This window comes from Coregonus lavaretus (genome assembly GCF_964263955.1).
Source record: "Coregonus lavaretus genome assembly, chromosome: 2".
Taxonomy (NCBI): domain Eukaryota; kingdom Metazoa; phylum Chordata; class Actinopteri; order Salmoniformes; family Salmonidae; genus Coregonus; species Coregonus lavaretus.
Window position 1 is genome coordinate 71,845,363 of NC_139989.1, and position 27,190 is coordinate 71,872,552.

A 27,190-nucleotide genomic window follows, 5' to 3' on the forward strand; every position below is an offset into this window, starting at 1 on the left:
CTGCCCCTTATCCTGGTGCTGCCCCTTAGTCCGGTGCTGCCCCTTAGTCCGGTGCTGCCCCTTAGTCTGGTGCTGCCCCTTAGTCCGGTGCTGCCCCTTAGTTTGGTGCTGCCTCTTAGTCCGGTGCTGCCCCTTAATCCAGTGGGGTTAAGTTGTAGGGTGGTCAGTAGGAGGAGGCTACTAAAGCGGGTAGTGACTATGGTGGGGTGGGGACCACGACCGGTGCCAGAGCCGCCTCCGTGGAGCAACACCCACCCAGCCCTCCCCATTTTTTGGGTTAGACGCGGTCGGAGTCCGCGCCTTTGGGGGGGGGTACTGTCACACTCTGGCTCCGGGACTGTGTAATTAGAGCCAGGGTTGTATTTCTTTTGGTGGTGTTGGGTATGGGTGTGTTTCATTTGTTTGTGTTTTGGTAATTGGTCTGGTGACTCCCAATCGGAGGTAACGAGTGTCAGCTGTCGGCTCGTTATCTCTGATTGGGAGCCATATATAATCTGTGTGTTTTTCACCTTTTGTTTGTGGGTTTTTGTTCCTGTGTTCCTGTTGTTCCTGTGTTCCAGTGTTCCGTGTTTTTATCACTGAGGACGTTACGATCGTGTTTTGTTTCATTTTCGTGTGTGCGCTTTATTATAATAAAGTATGTACGCTTATCACGCTGCGCCTTGGTCCGCTCATTTTGAAGACGATCGTGACACTAACATTATATCATAATTTGACTTTGGTGCAGGTCATGTTGTTCTTCACATTACCGTCTCTGGTAAACACACACACTATATCAAACAAAATCTAAGTTTATGTGTCACATGAACAGGATGAATAAGGTGTAAACGTTACACTGAAATGGTTACTCGCATAGTGGAGTCTTTTGTTTTGACATGTAGCTAGCTAGCTAGCTATCTAAACAATGAACCATAATCCCAAATCATAACGTTACTACCCTGCATGAATCTGCTAGTTGCTAACCAACCAGGTTCAATGTTAGCTAGCTAACATTAGGCTATAACTAGCAATGCAAATGGCTCTGAAATACACATTTTATTACTAAACAAATCATACACGCAACGTTAGCTAGCGAGCCAGCAAGCTAACGGTAGCTAGCTAACAGTATGCGTTAACTTGCAATGAAAACGACTTTCTGACAAAATTAGAAAAGTATAATATTTGAAAATGTAGCTAGCTAGAATCTCATACCCGTATACATAGATGAACGCTTCTCCCTCTCTGTCACGGATGCCATGGTTGCCCTTAGTTTGAAGACGTAATCCGGAGACAAGTGTTTTATACAACAGCCTTCTGTGTTCTCTTTTCAACTCCCTCTGCATATTTGCAATCAAAAGCCAGAATTTTCTCCCTCCTTAGCTGTCATACTCTGCTTCCACCGAGCATTCCACTGATTTCAAAACGTGTTCCTCCAGAAAGTGGAGATCAACAAGTTGCAGTTCTACATGATATATCTTTTTTAAAAGCCACGTTAGAAAGGATTACCTACACATACTGACCAGCTCATGTTATAGAGAGAGCCGTGCTACATGGCAGACCAATCCAAACTCATCTCTCGGCATGTCCAGCCCACCCATTATCTCAGCCAATCATGGCTAGCGGGAAGGTTCCTGTCTTTTTCCAAGGCTAAACCAACTAGGCTCGTAATTTAACAATTTCATTTGGATTTACAGATGGCATACTAGTTTGTTATTAAGGCACATGAAAGTTAATTTCTGCCCCAAAACGCATTTTGATTTAAAAAATATGTTTACGTTCAAATGCCTCTCCTGTGAACTAGTGACGCGCGACATATGCCTAGTTTCCTGAAACGAGTCACATATTGCATAAGTGGAATATTTAGGTTTTACAGTCTGACGGATGTGGTGGTTGAAGGATAAGATTTTTAGGTAGACAGACACATATTTCTGTCCAAATACCTTTCACAATTGCCTCATACAACCTTTGGATCGCTGCCATTGACGTCTGATTCATCATCCCATTGTGAGGACAGTACAGTCGACGACTAAATATTATCCTTCTTCCTCTTGCTGACGAGTAGCAGGGGGTTACACTCCTATTTTGTGGAACCTATGTACCTGGTTGATGATGGTGGTGTATCTGGTCTCCTGGGGGTTGGGGGCTATCAGGGTTCAACCTGGTTGATGATGGTGGTGTATCTGGTCTCCTGGGGGTTGGGGGCTATCAGGGTTCAACCTGGTTGATGATGGTGGTGTATCTGGTCTCCTGTTCATCAGCAGCCTGGTGGTCCAAAATAGCATAACTAGTGTTCTTTAACACCAATAAACCCACCTGTTTAAAATGAATGTCAAACTAGCAAACCAGTTGACTAAAAGCAACTTTCTAAACAATGTTTTGGTTTGTTTCTTGCTTGTTAGCTGGCTAACTAACGTTAAGTTAGCTGGCTAGCCAGTTCCAATAATGACCATATCATATAGCTGACAACGTCTTCCCTTTAACTCATTTATATTCCTTATTACAGGAAAATAAACTCACAACTAAATCATTATTTTACAAGTTAATGGCGAGCTAATTACAGAAAATAGCTCATGGTTGTGAGTGTGACGAAATAAAAGCAGGGCATTCTAGCAGAGGATTATATAACTTGGCCTAACATTATACCCTAATTTGACTTTGGTGCAGGTCATGTTGTTCTTCACATTGCCGTCTCTGGTAAACACACACACTATATCAAACAAAATCAAAGTTTATGTGTCACATGAACAGGATGAATAAGGTGTAAATAGTACACTGAAATGGTTTCTTGCATAGTGGAGTCTTTTGTTTAGACATGTAGCTAGCTAGCTAGCTAAACAATGAACCATAATCCCAAATCATAACGTTACTACCCTGCATGAATCTGCTGGTAGCTAACCAACCAGGTTCAATGTAAGCTAGCTAACATTAGGCTATAACTAGCAATGCAAATGGCTCTGAAATACACCTTTTATTACTAAACAAATCATACATGCAATGTTAGCTAGCGAGCCAGCAAGCTAACGTTAGCTAGCTAACAGTACACTTTAACTTGCAATGAAAACGACTTTCTGACAAAATTAGAAAAGCATAATATTTGAAAATGTAGCTAGCTAGAATCTCATAACCATATACATAGATGAACGCTTCTCCCTCTCTGTCACGGATGCCATGGTTGCCCTTAGTTTGAAGACGTAATCCGGAGACAAGTGTTTTATACAACAGCCTTCTGTGTTCTCTTTTCAACTCCCTCTGCATATTTGCAATCAAAAGCCAGAATTTTCTCCATCTCCTTAGCTATCATACTCTGCTTCCACCGAGCATTCCACTGATTTCAAAACGTGTTCCTCCAGAAAGTGGAGAGCAACAAGTTGCAGTTCTACATGATATATATATATATATATTTAAAAGCCACGTTAGAAAGGATTACCTACACATAATGACCAGCTCATGTTATAGAGAGAGCCGTGCTACATGGCAGACCAATCTGAACTCATCTCTCGTCATGTCCAGCCCATCCATTATCTCAGCCAATCATGGCTAGCAGGAAGGTTCCTGTCTTTTTCCAAGGCTAAACCAACTAAGCTCGTAATTTAACAATTTTATTTGTATTTTTACAGATGGCATACTAGTTTGTTATTAAGGCACATGAAAGGTAATTTCTGCCCAAAAACGCATTTTGATTTAAAAAAAAGTTTACGTTCAAATGCCTCTCCTGTGAACTAGTGACGCGCGACATATGCCTAGTTTCCTGAAACGAGTCACATATTGCGTAAGTGGAAGAATTAGGTTTTTACAGTCTGATGGATGTGGTGGTTGAAGGATAAGAGTTTTAGGTAGACAGACACATATTATATATGTCCAAATACCTTTCACAATTGCCTCATACAACCTTTGGATCGCTGCCATTGACGTCTGATTCATCATACCATTGTGAGGACAGTCGACGACTAAATATTATCCTTCTTCCTCTTGCTGAGGAGTAGCAGGGGGTACAATCCTATTTTGTGGAACCTATGTACCTGGAATCTTTAATGACTCAATCAGTTCCAGAAACAACAAATATCAGTCAAATAATGACATTTAGATTTACCGTCTTAAATGAGACAATTAAAAATAAGTGCACAGGACCTATAATTTCCCAACACTAGAAATGCAGAAATATTTTTAGAGGAAAACGTAATAAAGTGGACAAACTTGTTTGCTGCATTAACCAAGGTTCATATCTTCCTTCTTTCATTTTCTTATTTGCCCATTCATCTGTTTCCTTCATTTCTTTGTCCTCTAACATTACCTTTAGCTGTACCACAGAACTAGCATTTCTTTGACACTACTCGTATTTAAGTTTTACAGCTAGGACAAAGCTTACAGGTGGAGCCAGGAGCCATTCTGTATGAAAGGTGGATATCAGAAAGAATAGCCCTATACACACAACCTTGACTGATGCAATGCACCAGCGACGTCCACTCTGGCATGGGGCTTGAATTGACAAGGAGAACTCAAGATTGTGAGATAAAAACAACACTAACAATAGTAATTAATAAAGAGAGTTTGGCCAACTAAGGAGCTGACCTTGAGCTCACATTCAACGGTCAAGCCCTGACCCTTCTCAAACCCATTAAGGAAGTGCTGTGTGTGAAGGCGTTTGAAGGTGACATGGGTTTCAATGACTCAATCATTTGGGTCGGATCTGATAATGGACCTGGTGCTAAACCTAAGCCTGAGGCTAAGCCATTTCCCCTCATACCACACTGGAACATAAAAATGTGTCCTACTAACTGTTGGCTGCTATTGTAGCCTAGATAAAGGCTACCTGCCATAACCTCAGGTGCATAGTGGAATGGGCATCGCTAGTTGCCAGATGAAACAGTACCATAACCTCAGGTGCATAGTGGAATGGGCGTCGCTAGTTGCCAGATGAAACAGTACCATAACCTCAGGTGCATAGTGGAATGAGCATCGCTAGTTGACAGATGAAACAGTACCATAACCTCAGGTGCATAGTGGAATGGGCATCGCTAGTTGCCAGATGAAACAGTACCATAACCTCAGGTGCATAGTGGAATGAGCGTCGCTAGTTGCCAGATGAAACGGTACCATAAATGGGTAGAAAATGTGAATTAAACGAGAAAAAGTCTCCATTTATTTATAAAGCAGCCAGAGGATGGATAAAGAGATCTTTATCAACAGGATGGATAGAAGATTGGGGAGGCTGGGTCGGGAGTTTGGAATTGGTAAACTCAGTGGACGCTGGCTTTTTGATAGATGTCGTCGCTTGAGGAGGCAAGAAATATATTTATATTGGGAAAAGTCTAGTACTTTTACAAGAAATTGTTTAATTGTATTTGGGAGGAGGAATGGAGGGGAAAAGAGAGGAAGAACTGGTTGAAGAGAGAGACGTTGAGTCAATCTGAATATGGAGGAAAATAAAAAAAGACAGATTGTGTCAAAGAAGAAGATGGTTGTCAAGTACAAACAGAGTGAGCTGTATGCCAGACTGAGTTCTGGAGGGGAAATGGAAGTGAATGAGGGAGAGGTACGTTTCTGGAGGGGAAATGGAAGTGAATGAGGGAGAGGTAAGTTTCTGGAGGGGAAATGGAAGTGAATGAGGGAGAGGTAAGTTTCTGGAGGGGAAATGGAAGTGAATGAGGGAGAGGTAAGTTTCTGGAGGGGAAATGGAACTGAATGAGGGAGAGGTAAGTTTCTGGAGGGGAAATGGAAGTGAATGAGGGAGAGGTAAGTGAGGTGGAAGGTGTTGTGAAGAGCTTGGAGTCCGAGCCTTGCATCGATGGACCTGATAAAGAAGAATCTGGTCCAGTAGGAGTGACATCTTTGGAGAGAGTGGATCCTTTCTTTTTGGCTGATCCAGTTGTAGTTTCAGGGTAGGAAAGGAGTTAGGTGCAGTTGAATCAGTGAGGGAAACCCATAGTGGACTTGTGATAGTTGTTTGTGTTTCTTCAGCCCAGAGGGAGCGGGCACTCAGTGTCACGCAACCTGGGTTAAGATCCGTTTCTTGCTTTGCTCTTAGGAACAGGACACCATTGAAAGGAGTGATTTCTGGGGTAGTGTTAAGAGTGGAAGTGGAGCAATTGAAGTTGAAGATTCCTGGTGTTTGTATTGCCTGCCGTTTGGTGGGACGCAGACCCGGTGGTGAGCGTGGTGAAACAGAGGAGTCACTGTCAGTCCTTTTGAGTTTTTAGTCAGAGTATTTACCCGACAAAGTCATGTTAGGATATAGAAGTTATCCTGTTAGAGCTTTTGTGCCGAATCCACTGCCCTGTTTCAGGTGCAACGGTTATGGGCATGTCACAGCAGGGTGTAGGAGGGAGATTCCAAGACGTGGGAAGTGTGCAGGAGGGCGTGGGACAGAGGATTGTGTAGTTTGGTGGATAACGTTGTGTGTGTCAATTGTAGGCGTGCCCATGTTGCTGGGGATCAGAAGTGTCCGGTGCGATAGAGGCAGGTTGAGGTGGCCAGAGTCAGAGTAGTGCAGAAGGTGTCGTATGCTGAGGCAGTGAAGAGAGTAGAGGAGGATGGGTCAAGGGTCAAGGGTGAGGCATCCTGAGAGGATTCCTGTAAGGAGTAGATCTGTGCCAGCACAGAGGGATGGGCTGACGAGTGTTATATGCTTCATTATAAACTGGGTGGTTCGAGCCCTGAATGCTGATTGGCTGAAAGCCAATCATACCACGGGTATGACAAAACATTTATTTTCACTGCTCCAATTACGTTGGTAACCAGTTTATAATAGCAATAAGTCACCTCGGGGGTTTGTGGTATATTGCCAATATCCGCGTTGTGTCGTGCATAAGAACAGCCCTTAGCCGTGGTATGTTGACCATATACCACACCCCCTAGGGCCTTATTGCTTAAGTCAGTTTGTCTTCTTAGCGTTTGTCAGTCCGAGCGTGGATGTGGTGTGGGAATCAAGCGGAGGACACAGAGGCTTCGTCAAAAAGTCTTTAGTAAAGACACGAAAAAACAAACGGCTAACAAACGAGCCGGAGGCAAGTGAAAATTATGCACACTGTGTAAACCACAAAGTACAAACTAATGCGCACACAAGTGCGGACACTCTCAATAAACAAAATGGAGAGAATCAAATCACAGCTCCTGTTGACCGGTGAAACACTTACACACAACACACCGGACACACATGACAGAAACAACAAGAACTTATAGGACACGTAATCAACACTAAACATGAACAGGTGTACCAAACAGACCAAACCAAACAAACATCGAAAACAAAGAACGGTGGCAGCTAGTACTCCGGAGACGACGACCGCCGAAGCCTGCCCGAACAAGGAGGAGGAGCAGCCTCGGCCGAAACCGTGACAGTGTTCAGAAGAGTTCCAGGGTGTGTTGAGTGGTGGAGTCCTGTCCAACAGAGGGCTGGATAAAGGGGAAGTCATCAGAGAGGAGATGTTGAGGAGCAGGTGTGAGTAATGAAGTTTGCCAGGTGTGTCTAATGTTGAGGAGCAGGTGTGAGTAATGAAGGTTGCCAGGTGTGTGTAATGTTGAGGAGCAGGTGTGAGTAATGAAGGTTGCCAGGTGTGTGTAATGTTGAGGAGCAGGTGTGAGTAATGAAGGTTGCCAGGTTTGTGTAATGTTGAGGAGCAGGTGTGAGTAATGAAGGTTGCCAGGTAGGTGTAATGTTGAGGAGCAGGTGTAATGTTGAGGACCAGGTGTGTGTAATGAAGGTTGCCAGGTGTGTGTAATGTTGAGGAGCAGGTGTGAGTAATGAAGGTTGCCAGGTGTGTGTAATGTTGAGGAGCAGGTGTGAGTAATGAAGGTTGCCAGGTGGTTCTAATGTTGAGGAGCAGGTGTGAGTATTGTAGGTTGCCAGGTGTGTGTAATGTTGAGGAACAGGTGTGAGTAATGAAGGTTGCCAGGTGAGTCTAATGATGGGTTGCCAGGACCGGTGGTTAGTAGACCGGTGACGTCTAGCGCCAGAGAGGGGGAGAGGGAGAGACATGTGACATAAAGCCTTCCTCTTCACCTGAATAAGACCCATTTCTATGTACTGAACACAACCCCTAGTACTGTATTCCATTTCCTGTACTGCCATATTCTGATCAATATTACAACATTTCAACCTCTTCTTTCATCTGTTTGATGAACCTTTATTAGTCACATATGTCACATGTACATTTCATTCAGTGGAATTGAGTTCATACAGAAACAAGATTGTTGTGTCAAGATTTTGACAAATAAACATTATACAGACAACAATATTTACAAACTCCAAGAAGCCCAATAACAACAAGATCAATGATTTCTAAATGAAACCAGTTTTTACAACACAGTGTGGTGATTCATTCTATTAATGAATGACTCTAGTTGACAATGTCTGTCAACTTCAATGGCCCTCACTACATATTCGTCGTCAAACCCACTGGCTCCAGGCCATCTATAAATCACTGCTAGGCAAATCCCTGTCTTATCTTAGCTCACTGGTCACCATAGCAACACCCACCCGTAGTCTGCGCTCCAGCAGGTATATCTCACTGGTCATCCCCAAAGCCAACACCTCCTTTGGCCGCTATTCCTTCCAGTGCTCTGCTGCCAATGACTGGAACGAACTGCATAAATCTCTGAAGCTGGAGACTCTTATCTACCTCACTAACTTTAAGCATCAGTTGTCAGAGCACCTTACCGATCACTGCACCTGTACACAGACCATCTGAAATTAGCCCACCCAACTACCTCATCCCCATATTGTTATTTATTTTGCTCATTTGCACCCCAGTATCTCTATTTGCACATCATCTTCTGCACATTCTATCACTCCAGTGTTAATACGAAATTGTAACTATTTTGCACTATAGCCTATTTATTGCCTTACCTCCATAACTTACTACATTTGCACACACTGTATATATATTTTCTGTTGTATTTTTTGACTTTATGTTTTGTTTTACCCCATATGTAACTCTGTGTTGTTGTTTTTATCGTACTGCTTTGCTTTATCTTGGCCAGGTTGCAGTTGTAAATGAGAACTTGTTCTCAACTGGCTTACCTGGTTAAATAAAGGTGAAATAAATAAATAAAAAATAAAAGTGTGTATTCATGAATATTTACAATATATGTTTACACACTAGAGAGATATTCAACATTGTTGCTCCAGTGTGTCTTACTGAACATGACCATGATCAGAGTGAAACATCATGTTGTGTTTGACACAGAGACCACCTGACACAGGGAAACTGAGGCGCCATCATACCAAAGATGAAACCCTGGATAGAGGGACTCAGTGAATGTGGAGTGGAATGTGTACAGGTGGGTCAGTGTGTCAGAGGAGACTCTGTAGAAGGACAGAGTGCCGGCTGGCCAGTCCAGATACACTCCTACTCTGTGGGAGCTGGAGGAGGGGACGTCTATGGTAGTGGACTTCTTATTGTGACAGGCAGAGTAACTGTTGTCAGAGCAGATCAGACTCCAGGACTTGTCATTACATCCAAGCCAACAGTCACTACCCACTTCTCTCCTGCGGATTCCTTTATATGTCACTCCTATATCAACCCTGTGCCCACTCCACTCTACCTCCCAGTAACAGCGCCCAGTCAGACCCTCTCTACACAGCACCTGTCCACAGTCCTCAAATCTCTCTGGGTGATCAGGATACGGCTGGTACCCTCCCCTATGTGACACCTTTCTGTTCTCCTCAGACAGAGAGAGGTGTCTGTAAAATGTGTTTGGGTCCAGTGTGAGATCACAGACATCTGATGGATGAAACCAGACACAATATTAGAAATCATCATCATTCACATTAGAATGTTAACTCACTTTTCACTAATTCATTTAATGTAGATGTTTCTAGGTATCAAAAGGAGAAGTTAAGGTAACTTGAGACTTGTTCAATGATCATATGTTATACTGTATGGTAATATAAAACACACTTATTCCCATTAATTATACACACACATACACAGACACACACATTGTCAACGCAACTCTTTGTAAACTTTGGTGTCCCTGATTTGTGCTTCTGTAGAACTACAGCTGATATTTAATATGACCAAGTAAGTAATGATGGTGGTCTTTGACTTTGACTTCACTTGAATTAAGACTTATTCTTAGTCATATTCTTCACAGCAGTCAACACTCACATTTTCTAAGTCCAGGTTTCATTGTGTTCTCTCCACAATGTTCCACACTGTAGCGGTAAGCAGAAGAACAGACAGTCATTGAGGGATACTCTCACACACACACACACACACACACACACACACACACACACACACACACACACACACACACACACACACACACACACACACACACACACACACACACACACTCACAGACACATTCAGCATATAACTTTGTACAAGCGGTGGTAAGAATGTGTGTGTCCAGTGTGTGTGTGTCTGTGTGTATGTGTGTGTGTGTGTGTGTGTGTCTCCAGTGTGTGTGTGGTATGTGTGTGTGTCCAGTGTGTGTGTGTCCTGTTTGTGTGTGTGTGTGTCCAGTTTGTGTGTGTCCAGTGTGTGTGTGTGTCCAGTGTGTGTGTGTGTGTGTCCAGTGTGTGTGTGTGTTTGTCTGTGTGTGTTCAGTTTGTGTGTGTGTCCTCTTTGTGTGTGCCCAGTGTGTATGTGTGTGTGTGTCCAGTGTGTGTGTGTCGTGTGTGTGTGTGTCCAGTGTGTGTGTGTGTGCCCAGAGTGTGTGTGTTTGTGTGTGTGTGTTCAGTTTGTGTCATCTTTGTGTGTGCCCAGTGTGTATATGTGTGTGTGTCTAGTGTGTGTGTGTGTGTGTGTGTCCAGTGTGTGTGTGTGTCTGTGTCCAGAGTGTGCGTGTGTGGGTCCAGTGTGTGTGTTCAGTTTGTGTGTGTGTTTGTCTGTCAAGTGTGTGTGTGTGTGTGTCCAGTGTGAGTGTGTGTGTGTGTGTGTGTCTAGTGTGTTTGTGTGTGTATCCAGTGTTATTGTGTGTGTGTGTGTCCAGTGTGTGTGTGTGTGTTCAGCGTGTGTGTGTGTGTGTGTGTGTGTGTGTCTCCAGGGTGTCCAGTGTGTGTGTGTTTGTGTCCAGTGTGTGTGTGTGTGTGTGTGAGTCCAGTATGTGTGTGTGTCCAGTGTGTGTCAAATGTGTGTGTGTGTGTGTCCAGTGTGTTTGTGTGTGTCCAATGTGTGTGTGTGTGTGTGTGTGTGTGTCCAGTGTGTTTGTGTGTGTGTGTGTGTGTGTGTGTGAGTCCAGTATGTGTGTGTGTCCAGTGTGTTTGTGAGTCCAGTATGTGTGTGTGTGTCCAGTGTGTGTCCAATGTGTGTGTGTGTCCAGTGTGAGTGTGTGTGTGTGTGTGTGTGTGTCCAGTGTGAGTGAGTGAGTGTGTGTGTGTCCAGTGTGTTTGTGTGTGTGTCCAGTGTGTTTGTGTGTGTGTTCAGTGTGTGTGTGTTTGTCTGTCAAGTGTGTGTGTGTGTCCAGTGTGTTTGTGTGTGTGTGTGTGTGTGTGTGTGTGTGAGTCCAGTATGTGTGTGTGTATGTGTCCAGTGTGTGTGTGAGTCCAGTATGTGTGTGTGTCCAGTGTGTGTCCAATGTGTGAGTGTGTGTGTGTGTTTGTGTCCAGTGTGTTTGTGTGTGTGTCCAGTGTGTTTGTGTGTGTGTCCAGTGTGTGTGTGTGTTTGTCCAGTGTGAGTGTGTGTGTGTGTGTGTGTGTCCAGTTTGTGTGTTTGTGTGTGTGTGTGTGTGTGTGTGTGTATGTCCAGGGTGTCCAGTGTGTGTGTGTGTGTATTTGTGTCCAATGTGTGTGTGTGTCCAGTGTGTTTGTGTGTGTTTGTCCAGTGTGAGTGTGTGTGTGTCCAGTGTGTGTACTGATACACGTGCACACACAAACACACACAAACACACTGGACACACACAGGACACACTGGACACACACACAAACTGTACCCACACACACATACACACACACACAGTCTTTATATAACTTAGTCCAAGTGGTGGTCAGAATGTTTGTCTTAACTAGCCTGATAACTCCAACATGTCTGATATGAACATTGACATAAACCCTCTACATACTTGAGTTTCTCCAGTCTGCAGTGTGGATCCTCCAGTCCAGCAGAGAGCAGTCTGACTCCTGAGTCTCCTGGGTGATTGTAGCTCAGATCCAGCTCTCTCAGGTGTGAGGGGTTTGACTTCAGAGCTGAGTCCAGAGAAGCACAGCCTTCCTCTGTGACTAGACAGCCTGACAGCCTGCAAAGAGTCAAATCATATTAAAATCACACTGCTATTCTTTGGTGGTGAAAATAGTGGCAGTATATTTTTTCAACATATTCAGATATATCAGTGTCCTGTACCCTGACATCTCTATTCATAAATGAATGTATCATTATTAGAAATTATCATAATATTGCTTGTAGAGAGAAACATGTATAGTACAAATATTTGAGTAGACTGACCAGAGCAGTTTAAAAAGCAATATCAGTCAAAAGACAGACAGTGAGGTATCAGATTTAGATTGTATTGAGTATACAGTCCACACCATATCTATTTTGACAGTGAAGATAACATTTTAAATGTGGCTCTGTACTCCAGCATTTTGGATTTGAGATCAAATGTTTCATATGAGGTGACAGTATATAATGTCACCTTTTATTTGAGGGTATTTTAATACATATCTGTTTCACCGTTTAGAAATTAAAGCACTTTTTTTCTGTGAGTAGATAACATGTTTCTAAACACTACTGAATTAATCCTGATGATGCTATGATTAAGAAATATCATGAATGAATCATGAATAATAATGAGTGAGAGAGTTACAGAGGCTACAACAAAACATGCTAACCTCTCACCATTACCAATAACAGAGGGGGTATGATCCTTGTTCCTCTGTAATTTTCTCATTCATCATCATTCACGATTCATTCATGATTATTCATAATCATGGTAGCATCCACATGAATGTAGAAGTGTTCAGAAACATCTTCTATTCTTACTGACAATACAAAAGAAGTGACTCCAAAATGACAGGACAGTATTCACCATTCAGTTTCTATTGGGAAAAACATCATCCAAAACACAACCAAGACAAACTGCAAATGCATTCAACAAGTTTGTAGAATCACAAGCTTGATGTAATCACTGTGGGTAAGGAATATGGGACCAAATACTAAACTTATGACTACTTTAATACATTATAAGTGAATATGTCCAAATTATTACAACTTTTTCAAATGGGAGAACTAGATACATAAAGTGCTTTCATTTCTAAACGGTAAAATATATATATATATGAATACCTTTAAATAAAAGGTGACATTCTGTACTGTTGCCTAATATGAAACATTCTATCTCAAATTTAAAACTGTAAGCTTCACTGTCCAAACACATATGGTGTGGACTATGTGTGCCTGGTAAACACATGTGGATCTGGTGAACAGTTGTCACTTGTTGACCAACTACAGGAATACTGACCTCAGAGTCTCCAGTTTACAGTGGGGATTCCCCAGTCCAGCAGAGAGCAGCTTCACTCCTGAATCCTTCAGGTCATTGTTACTCAGATCCAGCTCTCTCAGGTGTGAGGGGTTTGACTTCAGAGCTGAGACCAGAGAAGCACAGCCTTCCTCTGTGACTCCACAGCCTGACAGCCTGACAGAGAGATCATCATGATTTCACAAACACACTGTTAATTTAACCAGTAGTGTAGAAGGACAATGGCAGATGCATTTGGTTTATTCTCTCAAACAACATATAGATTCATCTTCCGTCTCCTAGAATTGTATGGTCATATTGTTATACTAATGTGAACATCAATGCACTGATTAAATGTGTCCTGAAACCTGCCATATCTATTCATAAATGGATGTTTCATTATTATAAATGACAAACAAATTATGAAAGTATTGCCTGCAGATAAAAAAATGCATGTTACAAATATTTGAGTAGACTGACCAGAGCAGTTTAAAAAGCAGTATCAGTCAAAAGACAGACAGTGAGGTATCAGATTTAGATTGTATTGAGTATACAGTCCAGACCATATCTATTTTGACAGTGAAACTAACATTTTACATTTGGCTCTATACTCCAGCATTTTGGATTTGAGATCAAATGTTTGATATGAGGTGACAGTATATAATGTCACCTTTTATTTGAGGGTATTTTAATACATATCTGTTTCACTGTTTAGAAATGAAGCACTTTATGTATCTAGTCCCCCCATTTGAAGAAGTCATAAGTATTCTGACCAATTCACTAATAGTGTATTAAAGTAGTTCAAAGTTTAGTATTTTGTTCTAAACTCATTGGTTGCATTTACAGTTCGTTTTGGTTGTGTTTTGGGTTATGTTTTGCCCAATAGTAACTGAATGGTGGATGATGACTGGAGTAAATTTCTGTCTAAGTGAGTAGATAACAGGTTTCTAAACACTACTAAAGGAATCCTGATGATGCCATGATTAAGTAAAATCATGAATGAATCATGAATAATAATGAGTGAGAAAGTTACAGAGGTTACAACAAAACATGCTAACCTCTCACCATTACCAATAACAGATTGGGTATGATCCTTGTTCCTCTATAACTTTCTCATTCATCATCACTCACGATTCATTCATGATTATTCATAATCATGGTAGCGTCCACATGAACGTAAAAGTGTCCAGAAACATCTTCTATTCTTACTTACAATACAAAAGAAGTGACTCCAAAATGACAGGACATTATTCACCATTCAGTTTATATTAGGAAAAACATCATCCAAAACACAACCAAGACAAACTGCAAATGCATTCAACAAGTTTGTAGAATCACAAGCTTGATGTAATCACTGCAGGTAAGGAATATGGGACCAAATACTAAACTTATGACTACTTTAATACAATATAAGTTAATATGTCCAAATTATTACGACTTTTTCAAATGGGAGAACTAGATACATAAAGTGCTTTCATTTCTAAACAGTAACACAGATATGTATGAAAATATCCTCAAATAAAAGGTGACATTATATACTGTCTCCTAATATGAAACTTACTATCTCAAATCCAAAATGCTGGAGCATAGCGCCAAATTTAAAACTGTAAACTTCACTGTCCAAACACATATGGTGTGGACTATGTGTGCCAGGTAAACACATGTGGATCTGGTGAACAGTTATCACTTGTTGACCAACTACAGGAATACTGACCTCAGAGTCTCCAGTTTACAGTGGGGATTCCCCAGTCCAGCAGAGAGCAGCTTCACTCCTGAATCCTTCAGGTCATTGTTACTCAGATCCAGCTCTCTCAGGTGTGAGGGGTTTGACTTCAGAGCTGAGACCAGAGAAGCACAGCCTTCCTCTGTGACTCCACAGCCTGACAGCCTGACAGAGAGATCATCATAATTTCACAAACACACTGTTAATTTAACCAGTAGTGTAGAAGGACAATGGCAGATGCATTTGGTTTATTCTCTCAAACAACATATAGATTCATCTTCCGTCTCCTAGAATTGTATGGTCATATTGTTATACTAATGTGAACATCAATGCATTGATTCAATATGTTTTTCAATAATACATATATTTCTCTAAACTGAATATTTCTTCCTGATGATTAGTACTTAAATGTCATTTTATGTACTCACAGAGCAGCTCTGGAGGCTTTGACCACTGGCAGCAGCCTCAGAAGACCTTCCTCTGATCTGGAGTATTTCTTCAGGTCAAACACATCCAGCTCCTTTTCTGAAGTCAGCAACACAAAGACCAGAGCTGACCACTGTGCAGGTGACAGTTTGTCTTCTGAGAGACTTCCAGATCTCAGGTAGCTTTGGATCTCCTCCACTAGAGAATGGTCATTCAGTTCATTCAGACAGTGGAACAGATTGATGCACCTCTCTGTAGAGGGATTCTCCCTGATCTTCTCCTTGATGTAGTTGACTGTTTCTTCATGGCTCTGTGAGCTGCTTCTTGTCTTTGCCAGTAGACCTCGTAAGTGCTTCTGATTGGACTCCAGTGAGAGGCCCAGAAGGAAGCGGAGGAACAGGTCCAGGTTTCCCGTCTGACTTTGTAAGGCTTTATCCACAGCACTCTTGTAGACAGTAACTTCAGGCTTGTAGTCTCTGAACAGCGAAGAAAAGTTGCTGGCCGTTGATTGAGGTTCATCCATTAGATTCTCATTGTTGTTGATGAATGAGAGGAACACATATACAGCAGCCAGAAACTCCTGAATGCTCAGATGCACGAAGCAGTACACCTTGTCCTGGTACAGCCCACATTCCTCTTTAAAGAGCTGTGTGCACAATCCTGAGTACACTGAGGCTTCATTGACATCAATGCCAGCATCTTTCAGGTCTTTTTCATAAAAAATCAGATTGCCATTCACAAGCTGTTGAAAAGCCAGTTTTCCCAGTGACAGAATGCTCTCTTTATTCCAGTGTGGACCTGTCTCTTCTTTCCCAATATACTTTTCATTCTTCTGTTTTGTATGAAACTCCACAAGGTGTGAGTACATCTCAGTCAGAGTCTTGGGCATCTCTTCTCTCTTATGTTTCAGCATGGGTTCAAGGACTATTGCAGAAATCCAACAGAAGACTGGAATGTGGCACATGATGTGGAGGCTCCTTGATGTCTTTATGTGTGAGATGATTCTGCTGGCCAGGTCCTGATTACTGAATGTCTTCCTGAAGTACTCCTCCTTCTGTGGGTCATTGAACCCTCGTACCTCTGTCACCTGGTCAACACACCCTGAAGGGATCTTATTGGCTGCTGCAGGTCGGGTAGTTACCCAGAGGATAGCAGAGGGAAGCAGATCTCCCTTGATGAGATTTGTCAGCAGAACATCCACTGAGGTTGACTCTGTGACGTCACAACATATCTTGTTCTTCTGGAAGTCTAGGGGCAGTCGGCACTCATCCAGACCATCAAAGATGAACAGAACTTTGTACTTGTCGTAGTTGGAGATTCTTGATTCTTTGGTTTCCATTGAGAAGTGATTGAGAAGTTCAATGAAAGTGTTTTTTTCCCTGTTCATCAAATTCAGCTCCCGAAAAGGGAATGAAAATACAAATTGGACATCCTGATTTGCTTTTCCTTCAGCCCAGTCCAGAATGAACTTCTGCACAGAGACTGTTTTTCCAATGCCAGCGAATCCCTTTGTCAGCACAGTTCTGATGAGTTTGTCTTGTCCAGTTAAGGGTTTGAAGATTTCGTTACATTTGACTGCAGTCTCTGGTCTTGCTTGTTTCCTGGTTGTTGTCTCAATCGGTCTCAGCTCATGTTCATTATTGACCTCTCCTGTTCCACCCTCTGTGATGTAGAGCTCTGTGTAGATCTTATTGAGAAGTGTTGGGTTTCCTTGTTTAGCGATCCCCTCAAATACACATTGAAACTTCTTCTTTAGATTAGATTTGAGTTCACGTTGGCAAATCACAGCAAGCTCATCTGAATGAAGAAATAACACAGAGGATATTAATATTACGTATGTTTTAAAGCCTACAGTATTCTAGGACTGTTATGACATTTTAAATTATAATATTTTTTTTGCTTAACTGACTGTATACATGTTTTCATAATGCATTACAGACTGGTGTGACTGATTACATTATTATGATCTCTCTCTCTCTCTCTCTCTCTCTCTCTCTCTCTCTCTCTCTCTCTCTCTCTCTCTCTCTCTCTCTCTCTCTCTCTCTCTCTCTCTCTCTCTCTCACACAACACAACACATTCTTCTGCTACTTGATGAGGTCACTAGGTGTTGTGTTAAGGCTGCTACAATATCATTGAGTTACACAGCTACTTTAGCTGTACTTTAGCTACAGCTTTTAAATGTTCTAAAACAGCATTCAACATGAGGCAGACAGCTCTTACTTTTCTCCAGTGTGTCAGCAAGCTCCTTCTGGTTCATTTTCCTCAGGACGTGCAGTGTGATCTTCAGAGCCCCCTCTCTGGCACTGCTCTCCTGCTTCTCATCTTCAGCATCCACCACTTCCTCATCCTGCTTCTGACTCTCAAATCCTTCTGGGAGTTCTGGACTAAGAATCCTCTTGAACATCTTCAGCTCGTTCTTCACAAATGTCATAATATTCTCTTCAAGCAACTGAAATAAATAAAGTAAATAAGTTAAGCAAGAGAAGAAATGCTTTCTCATTAACACATGAATGAATGATTGACAGATCAACTTTACTTGAGGTAAACAAAAACAAATGTACATAACAGGACCACATACACTGAATATGGAGGCCAGGTCTGTTTGATGACTCTGGGAAAACTGACCACTGAGAATCTCTGACTCTGATCTCTCCTGTTGGTTTCTGTGGACAAAACATCAGATTAGATCTCCTCATCCAGGGAGTGCACACACACACACACACACACACACACACACACACACACACACACACACACACACACACACACACAGGGAGGGAATGTTGTGTTAGTTTAATATTGTTTCAGGACTATGAAAATGGAAAAAAGGTTTAGCCTATGGATTATGAAAACAACAAAAATAAATGGGAAAATGGGAGAGGAGAAATGACTAGAGACAGTGTTGTTTAACTCACTGACCATGACCCATGAGTTCTTCTTACCTTTGTTCAGTAGAAAAGTCTCCCTCTCTGAAGGATATAGGAGGATTCATAGACTTGTCACTCTTCATGGACACACAGCTGGGTACAGGGGAGGCTGGTCTCTCCTGCTTGATTGGACTTCAACACAACAGAGACAAATATTACATCTCTCATCTACTCTGAGCTCAGATGGGGAAAGAAGAGTTTCATTCCAAAACGCTATATATCCATTTTCAGAAATGTTGGTCAATTAGCTTTTATTGTTTAAAGAAATTATTAAACCACTACAAGGCTTTATAAAGGTGTCTAAAGTGTGTAATTTCCACTTTAAAATGTCAGACTTGATTTTCCCTGATGAAAAATGTATGAACCCCTACAGAAAATATCCCTTAATTATAATCCACCGAAAAATACACATTTGCTATTGCTGCAGGATTATGTTCCTGCTGTGAGAAACTGGGTCAAATTAAGATATGGCATCTGTAAATGCATTCATCTTAAGGTAGCTAGGTGAGATAACCACGTATCACAGTCAAATATACAGGATACGAACATTACATTCCAGCTAAACAATGGTTTTAAATCACATCTAAAATCTACAATAGTTACATTGAAGGTACCTATTAGTAATCATTTCTGATGAAAAATCACAAATGTGATTTTCTTTTCTCCTATATAGCATTTTCTAATATAAATTCTTAAACAATATTTTCAGCTCACCTCTTAGTTTTGGTGTCATGTTCCCCAGAGAGACTCATTTTAGAGGCAGGGCCCCCCTCCTCTCTCTCCCCAGATTGACTCATTTTAGAGGCAGGGCCCCCCTCCTCTCTCTCCCCAGAGAGACTCATTTTAGAGGCAGGGCCCACCTCCTCTCTCTCCCCAGAAAGACTCATTTTAGACCACTGACCCCTAAACAGAGATGCAGCATGTTGGTTGTGGTGAACACAGTGACAACTAATTATTGAATATCCATTGTTCTCTTTTATTCATGATCTCTCAGAAATAAAACATTAACTAACAGACACATCCAAACAGTCAGGTTATTTAATGCAATTACTTTTTCGAGCCCAATGACACCTCAAAACCCACCAACAAGGCCTGAAAACTAGGCCAAATCATAGCCCCTGATAGGCCAACATCTTATTTCAGATAGCCTCCAGTAGCCTGGGCAAGATGTAGGCAAGATGTAAGCTGAATGATTTAGCAGCTTGCTTAGTTGAAATTGACAGATTCATTTATTTAACATGAATAGCAAGACGATGTTGAGGTAGGAAGTGCTTCTGTTGCCCAGTAGCCTGCTGGAATAGGCTACTGAGGATGGGGTCGTAATTTCAATCAATGAATCAAATATTAATAATATGGATATGAACTGAATAGGCCTGTGCTTGTCAACAACAGCCAGGTTATTTTTTTACCTGTAGCCTAATCTGGCTGACTGTTACCTTCAATCTAATGCATTCTAAAATCTGATCAGCAATTGAGATAGAACTGTGACCATGGTGACACTTGATAACTTCCAATTGAATTAACTAAACACGGCCATTATTAATTACATAATAACACAAGGCTACAACAACAATAAACTGAAGTTAAAGGCTATTTATTACATCTGTTTGCCAGCTCCAGGTTGGCTACACAAGTGGCACAAAATGATTTGCAACGACTCCAGTCATTTCAACATATTTATAGTATAAAATGGCAGGCTACAGTAGCCTAGACAGGCATAACAATGAATATGCTACTTGATGGCCAACAGATCTATCATTCTCCACATTTAATGTCTGTTTCATTGTGGAGTTTTCCTCATAACAGAAGCACATGATGGAGTTCCATAACTTCCATTTTCAAAATTTCCACTCGAGACCCAAGAACTGAGCATGTGTAAAAACCTTCGCATGATATGGTTTTCCATAAGCAAAGTCGACATTAGAATGCAGTTTAAACCACCTCCGACAGAATGTATCTAACGTGCTCTAGAGAGCCTAAAGTAGTTAACATAAGAAATAAATCCTCATCAAAATCCATCTATTTAAGCAAGAGATGTCTGTTTTTTTGCATGGGCTGCATCTCAATGCACCACATCCTCTAATATCACCCATCTGATACGCATCTGTGGTGAAAGAGGGCAGAGCTAGAGAGGTGTTTGTCAGACCATGAGACATCCCGAAAATTGGTCTTCTCACAAAACCGACTGTAGCGTCCGAACGGTTTGGCCAACAAACTATTATGATACCACTCTATTGTTAGCTGAGACTCGTCTGAAGTCGGTACAGTCTCTTCTGCCAACGTCTGTCTGTAGCGTCCGAACGGTTTGGGCTACACACTAACATGACCCATCTGTTGAAGGCTGAGACTCTCACGAGTCTTGTTGCTCTAGGATTTACAACAAACTAACAGGGTGTAAAGTGATATTACGGACACACAGAACATTTTAAATTAAATAATAATGAATACAAAAATCATGAAAAGCGTTATTGATGAAAGAGACTTTGAAGAAACAATGAAGAAATAGTTCAACATTTTGTTATTTTATAGCTTATATTTCTTGTGGAAGTTGATAAAAAACACCTGGGGCCAAATACTGTAGTATATGAAGAATTATGACTTTGATAAGGTTTTAAGTGGAACCTGAGAGGATGTTTATTTAGCAGAAAGGGAGCCATTTTGTAGTGACACACCTGTTGGTTGGAGACAGGTGATTGGACAGTAGAGAGAGCCACCCATATTTTTGTATATCTTATAAGTATAGGCTAGAGACAAAAAACGTTAGAGCAGACATTGCAATTTGGGAAACACTGCTCTCCGGATGATATATACATCTGTACACTTATGCTGAAATCTTGTGATATGAATAAAACTTATGATCAAAGTTCAGTATAAGCGGACTCCTTTGTTACAGCATTATTAGCAATATTTGACTCGACACTACAATAGACTTACATCTTCTGACAAAAATGCATAAAATTCCCTTTCAGGATCCATATTTTGGTATTTTTAAGGTAAATGATGACGACTGCTGTCTGTTGAAACGTTGGTTATCAGGTTATTACATTATTTCATCTGAGATCATAGAGTTTAAGGCTCTCCTTTTATTTTACAAGTGTTCTCCTCTGTTACCCAGCACCTCTCCTAAACAGGTGTTCTACTCTGTTAGCCAGCACCTCTCCTAAACAGGTGTTCTCCTCTGTTACCCAGCACCTCTCCTAAACAGGTGTTCTACTCTGTTAGCCAGCACCTCTCCTAAACAGGTGTTCTACTCTGCTAGCCAGCACCTCTCCTAAACAGGTGTTCTCCTCTGCTAGCCAGCACCTCTCCTAAACAGGTGTTCTACTCTGTTACCCAGCACCTCTCCTAAACAGGTGTTCTCCTCTGTTAGCCAGCACCTCTCCTAAACAGGTGTTCTACTCTGTTACCCAGCACCTCTCCTAAACAGGTGTTCTACTCTGCTAGCCAGCACCTCTCCTAAACAGGTGTTCTACTCTGTTACCAGCACCTCTCCTAAACAGGTGTTCTACTCTGTTAGCCAGCACCTCTCCTAAACAGGTGTTCTACTCTGTTAGCCAGCACCTCTCCTAAACAAGTGTTCTCCTCTGCTACCCAGCACCTCTCCTAAACAGGTGTTCTCCTCTGTTACCCAGCACCTCTCCTAAACAGGTGTTCTACTCTGTTAGCCAGCACCTCTCCTAAACAGGTGTTCTACTCTGCTACCCAGCACCTCTCCTAAACAGGTGTTCTCCTCTGTTAGCCAGCACCTCTCCTAAACAGGTGTTCTACTCTGCTAGCCAGCACCTCTCCTAAACAGGTGTGCTACTCTGCTAGCCAGCACCTCTCCTAAACAGGTGTGCGTTTCTTTCGCCTCCAGTTTCAGGTAAAGGACACCTGACTTTATATTTAAAGCCTTTTGGAATACACATTTTACACTAAAGAAGAAGTGATATTTCCTGGGGCCAGAAAAGGCTCTGCATGGTAGGAATGGCCCAGCAGCACTCCAACACTAGTTTGGTGAATTCCAAATGTTCCCTTTATTCTAGATTATTAACCTGAAATACTCACTTTACTTTCAAACTGCGTTGCAGTTTAGAGATTAAACTATGAGCTGCTCTGTCATCTCAAAATGGCCCCTGTACAGATACTTTGTTATTTTCAGTTTCAACTGCAGTCATGGCCTCACCCGTTTATATACCAATAGTAACCAGAGGGTGGCACTAACAGTCAGTTGCATGTGATTGCAGTAACTCCTGACATTGTGCCAAAGCTTGCTTCAATTTTTTTTATAGTCCTTCTTCAAGACATCTCTTAAATTATTTTAGCTAAACTTATAATTTACTCGAAACCAGGTTTAGTTGTGTTTTTTTCTCTCCAAAAAACGATTTACTGTAGGCCTATAATAATTGTTAACAGTCCTCAAATAAACTGTCTTAAAATATTTGATGATTAGTTGAATCAGGTGTGTAAGTCCTGGGCAAGAACAAAAGGATTGAGAAACCCTGAGATAAACATCAAACCATATCATTGAAAAGCTCCTGCACCATCTTCACCAGACGTTTTGCTGATAACAAAACCCAAGAATGAAACACAAGACCTGAGCATGTGTAAAAACCTTGGCATGATATGGTTTTCCATAAGCAAAGTCGACATTAGAATGCAGTTTAAACCACCTCCGACAGAATGTATCTAACGTGCTCTAGACCGCCTAAAGTAGTTTTCCTGTGATTTGTCACCTTATTTCTTGATGTGCATCAGTTCTACAGCGTTAATATGTTTCATGGAATAAGGGTTGTAAAATAGGTGTCTCCATAATGACAATCTAAATAACATGTATAATAGTCTACCTTATATCTCATTCCAGGTATTCATTCTCTTACTCTGTCCATTAGAATAGATTATTGTTCAGATTATTGTTCAGAAATACTTACTTTATTATTCAGTTCTCTCCATATAGTGTTTTCTGCTCTGTCATCTCCAAATGGATCCTGTACTTTCAGTTTCAGCTCAGCCATCTCCCTATCCTGATAATAAAGTGTTTTATTGGTATCTTCCACTAGATGGCAGTAACCACCTGCTGTAACTAGACTACGACTATGTGTTCGGTTTCATACATGCAGTTTCCCAGAGGAGGAGTGCTGATCTAGGATCAGGTCCCCCCTGTCCATTTAATCTGTTTCATTATGATCTAAAAGGCTAAACTGATCCCAGATCAGTACTCCTACTCTTTATGAATACTGTCACAGGTGACTCCTCAAGATGAGGCTCATGATTTATAAGTTATATTCTTTAAGAATCAATTAACATCATTAAATGAACTGCTTTGCCATGAACAGATCTGTGAGGTCTTAACTTAAAGGTACTATATAGACCTTATGGTGATTTAAATGGGGTTGAACATTCATCCCATTAGATTGACTTGGAAGCATCTCTCTGACCTTTTAAAAACGTTTTCACATTATGAAGGGCTTGAAATTAATTATTTCTTACTTGGTCTGTAACTCCATGGGCCAAATAGCTGATTGTAAATTGCATTGTTTTGTGTTGTATGATGCAAGAAACCACTTTACAAAATACAATTAATTATTATTACCAGACAGAGAATTAGACAATGTCTCAAAATACAACACTGCCCCTTTAATTAAGACATAAGCTTTTTCCCTGACTGGCTTTTCAAAGACAGCTTGAAATGTAGCCTAGACGTTTTGTGCTCTTGTAGGGAGCAGTAACTCCTCATTGCCGACCTGTACTTATCTATAACGGGGATAATAACTCGCTAGAAAAGAATGTCGACAAATGTGCTCCGATCTGAGCTGATCCCGCCAATAGAATTCTACTCCGTTGCGCTCTGGCTCTGCCTACAACTAAATCACACACTCAGTCTTACAAAGTTATATTTGTTTTGGTTTGTTGCTTTAAAAAAGGGCAGATATAATGTTGATTCGATCACAGAAAAAAGGTTGATCTGTAATATAGTGCAAACGAATGGGGCAAACGCAGTGAAGTTCAATCTCTTGCGTCTCTGTGCAGCATGGCATTTCTTCTGCGCAGCAGTCCTGGAGTAAGTATCTTTTGATTTCTATGATACAGGATACCCTACAGTAGCCTATATGTATATATATATATATATAAAACAAACATGTTAACAACACAAGGCATTTCTTCTGCGCAGCAGTCGTGGAGGAAGTAGCTTTTGATTTCTATGATACAGGATACCCTACAGTAGCCTATATGTATATATATATATATATAAAACAAACATGTTAACAACACAAGGCATTTCTTCTGCACAGCAGTCGTGGAGGAAGTAGCTTTTGATTTCTATGATACAGGATACCCTACAGTAGCCTATATGTATATATATATATATATAAAACAAACACGTTAACAACACAAGGCATTTCTTCTGCACAGCAGTCGTGGAGGAAGTAGCTTTTGATTTCTATGATACAGGATACCCTACAGTAGCCGATATGTGTGTTGCAACACAATCTCACACTCAATTCGTGCAAATATGTACAAAAAGTATTTTAGCAGATTTTGTGTGTTTTTGTGAGTTTTTGTGTGTCTTAATTCATATGAAAATACACACATTTTCATGTGTCTTAATTCATAGGAAAATACATTTTCTGGGGGCAAACTTCAGAACAACCTTTTGAAAGTTATTAGAGCAATGCATGATGGGCAACGGTGTTCTACACTGACTTTTTTTGTGTCCCACATTTATTTATATATAAAAAACTAACATGTTAACAACACAAGGCATTTCTTCTGTGCGGCAGTCCTGGAGGAAGTGCACAGCTTAGAGGGGACATTGGTTGGCATGCATATGCTCCAGGAACGTTTCACCGGTAAATCATGAAGAATTTACCATATCATTCACGATTGACTGTGATAAATGTGAAGGGAGGGTGAGCAATACATTTGTGCGTAAAGTATAGATTAAACTGGAGAAACCCAGTCCTCGGCCTTGATCCAGTCATTGTCCCTTGTCTTGCCACTGTAAGACTAGCAAGAAAACATAAAAAGTAAAGTAAAGTTTTTAAGCAGAAATTGCAAATAAATAATTCAATATTTAATCGTGAGCAAGTTGTGGACCTATTCCTTACAAGGGGTTTTATGATTTTTGGTTGCACCTTGTCTCACGTCGGTCTGACGCCTTCTTCTCCTCTCAAATACTGTATTTGTTTTAAACTACTGTGTCTTGCTAAAGTATTCAGACCCCTTGGATTTCTTCATATTTTATTGTGTTACAAAGTCAGATTAAATTGTAATGTCAAAGTGGAAGATATTTTTGTTTTAAAAAGATGAATACAAATTAGATATAGTCATTGCATAAGTATTCAGCCCTTTTGTTTAAGCTTAAATTAGTTCAGGAGTAAGATTTGACTTAACAAATCACATAATAAGTTACCTGGACTCACTCTGTGAAATAATAGTGGTTGATATGATTTTTGAATGACTACCCCTTCCTCTGTCCCCCATACATATAGCATCTGTAGCTCAGCTGGTAGCTCAGCTGGTAGAGCACGGCGCTTGTAACGCCAAGGTAGTGGGTTCGATCCCCGGGACCACCCATACACAAAAAAATTTATGCACGCATGACTGTAAGTCGCTTTGGATAAAAGCGTCTGCTAAATGGCTTATTATTATTATTATTATTATTTGTAAGGTCCCTCAGTCAAGTATTGAATTTCAAGCACAGATTAAACTACAAAGACCAGGGAGCTTTTCGAAAGCCTCATAAAGAAGGGCAGTGATTGGTTGATGGGTAACAATAACAAATCAGACACTGAATAGCTCTTTAAGCATGGTCAAGTTAATAAATATGTATTAAACCACCCAGACACATTAAAGATACAGTCGTCCTTCTGAACTGAGCTGCAGGACAGGAATGAAACTGCTCAGGGATGTTACCATGAGGCCATTGGTGATTTTAAAACAGTTACAGAGTTCAATGGCTGTGATGGGAGAAAAATGAGGATGGATCAACAACATTGTAGTGACTCCACAATACTGACTTTGATGATAGATTGAAAAGAAGGATAGAAATATACAGAATAGAAATACTCCCAAACATGCATCTGGTACAACAAGGAACTAAAGTAATACTGCAAGAAACACCCTGCAAAGGAATTGTCACGATCGTCATTCATAGAGGAGGACCAAGGCGCAGCGTTGAATGTGAACATATTTATTTAATAAATGATCACACGACCAAAACAACAAAACGATGACGTGACAGTCAATGGTCAATAAACAAACCAAACACGAACAGAATCCCACAAACCCGAATGAAACACAGACAGTTAAATATGGCTCCCAATCAGAGACAACCCACGACAGCTGACACTCGTTGCCTCTGATTGGGAGTCACTCTGGCCAACATAGAAATAAACACCCATAGAAACAAAACCCATAGATCTACACACCCTGGCTCAACATAACAGTGTCCCCAGAGCCAGGGCGTGACAGTACCCCCCCCTAAAGGCGCGGACTCCGACCGCGTCAACCAAAACCCACAGGGGAGGGACCGGGTGCGCACTCCGCCTAGGCGGCGGATCCGGCTCCGGGCCTGATCCCCGCTCCCTCTCCAACCCCCCAAAGTACCCCTGGTCCGGTCTGGCCCTGCTGGCCGGAGCTGGACTGCACACTGGTGGAGCGGATTGCTCTAGCTCCGGCGTGAAGCATCTGACCGGTGCCGGACCAGCCACCGGTGGAACAGGCACGGGCCGTGCCGGACTGACGACGCAC

The 27,190-nt window shown here is 41.4% G+C and overlaps 3 protein-coding genes across 3 annotated transcripts in view; 1 reads left to right on the top strand and 2 right to left on the bottom strand.

Annotated features, from left to right (window-relative positions):
- Positions 1-27,190, top strand: part of LOC311140296 (NACHT, LRR and PYD domains-containing protein 3-like) — a 633,219-nt gene that overhangs the window by 148,940 nt on the left and 457,089 nt on the right. The gene's annotated exons all lie outside the window — the stretch shown is intronic.
- Positions 8,430-12,274, bottom strand: LOC311150689 (stonustoxin subunit beta-like; the record flags this gene model as incomplete). The annotated part of the gene is made up of 4 exons (XM_084188199.1): positions 8,430-9,701; positions 10,089-10,135; positions 11,989-12,162; positions 12,267-12,274. 4 exons carry the CDS (start codon positions 12,272-12,274, stop codon positions 9,145-9,147), a joined length of 786 nt encoding a protein of 261 aa, XP_084044325.1. The 3' UTR covers positions 8,430-9,144.
- On the bottom strand, positions 15,006-18,585 carry LOC311141454 (NLR family CARD domain-containing protein 3-like). Its single transcript, XM_084176790.1, has 5 exons — positions 18,473-18,585; positions 18,109-18,193; positions 17,751-17,979; positions 15,532-17,326; positions 15,006-15,268 (listed from the first exon to the last, which is right to left on the bottom strand). Exons 1-5 carry the CDS (start codon positions 18,538-18,540, stop codon positions 15,079-15,081), a joined length of 2,367 nt encoding a protein of 788 aa, XP_084032916.1. The 5' UTR covers positions 18,541-18,585; the 3' UTR covers positions 15,006-15,078.

Coding starts and splice junctions, on each gene's coding strand:
- LOC311141454 (XM_084176790.1), bottom strand. CDS start 18,540: ATGAAGAGTGACAAGTCTATGAATCCTCCTATATCCTTCAGAGAGGGA. Junction 17,980..18,108: donor ACCTGGCCTCCATATTCAGT/GTATGTGGTCCT, acceptor TATTTATTTCAG/TTGCTTGAAGAGAATATTAT. Junction 15,269..15,531: donor AAAGCCTCCAGAGCTGCTCT/GTGAGTACATAA, acceptor TCTCTCTGTCAG/GCTGTCAGGCTGTGGAGTCA.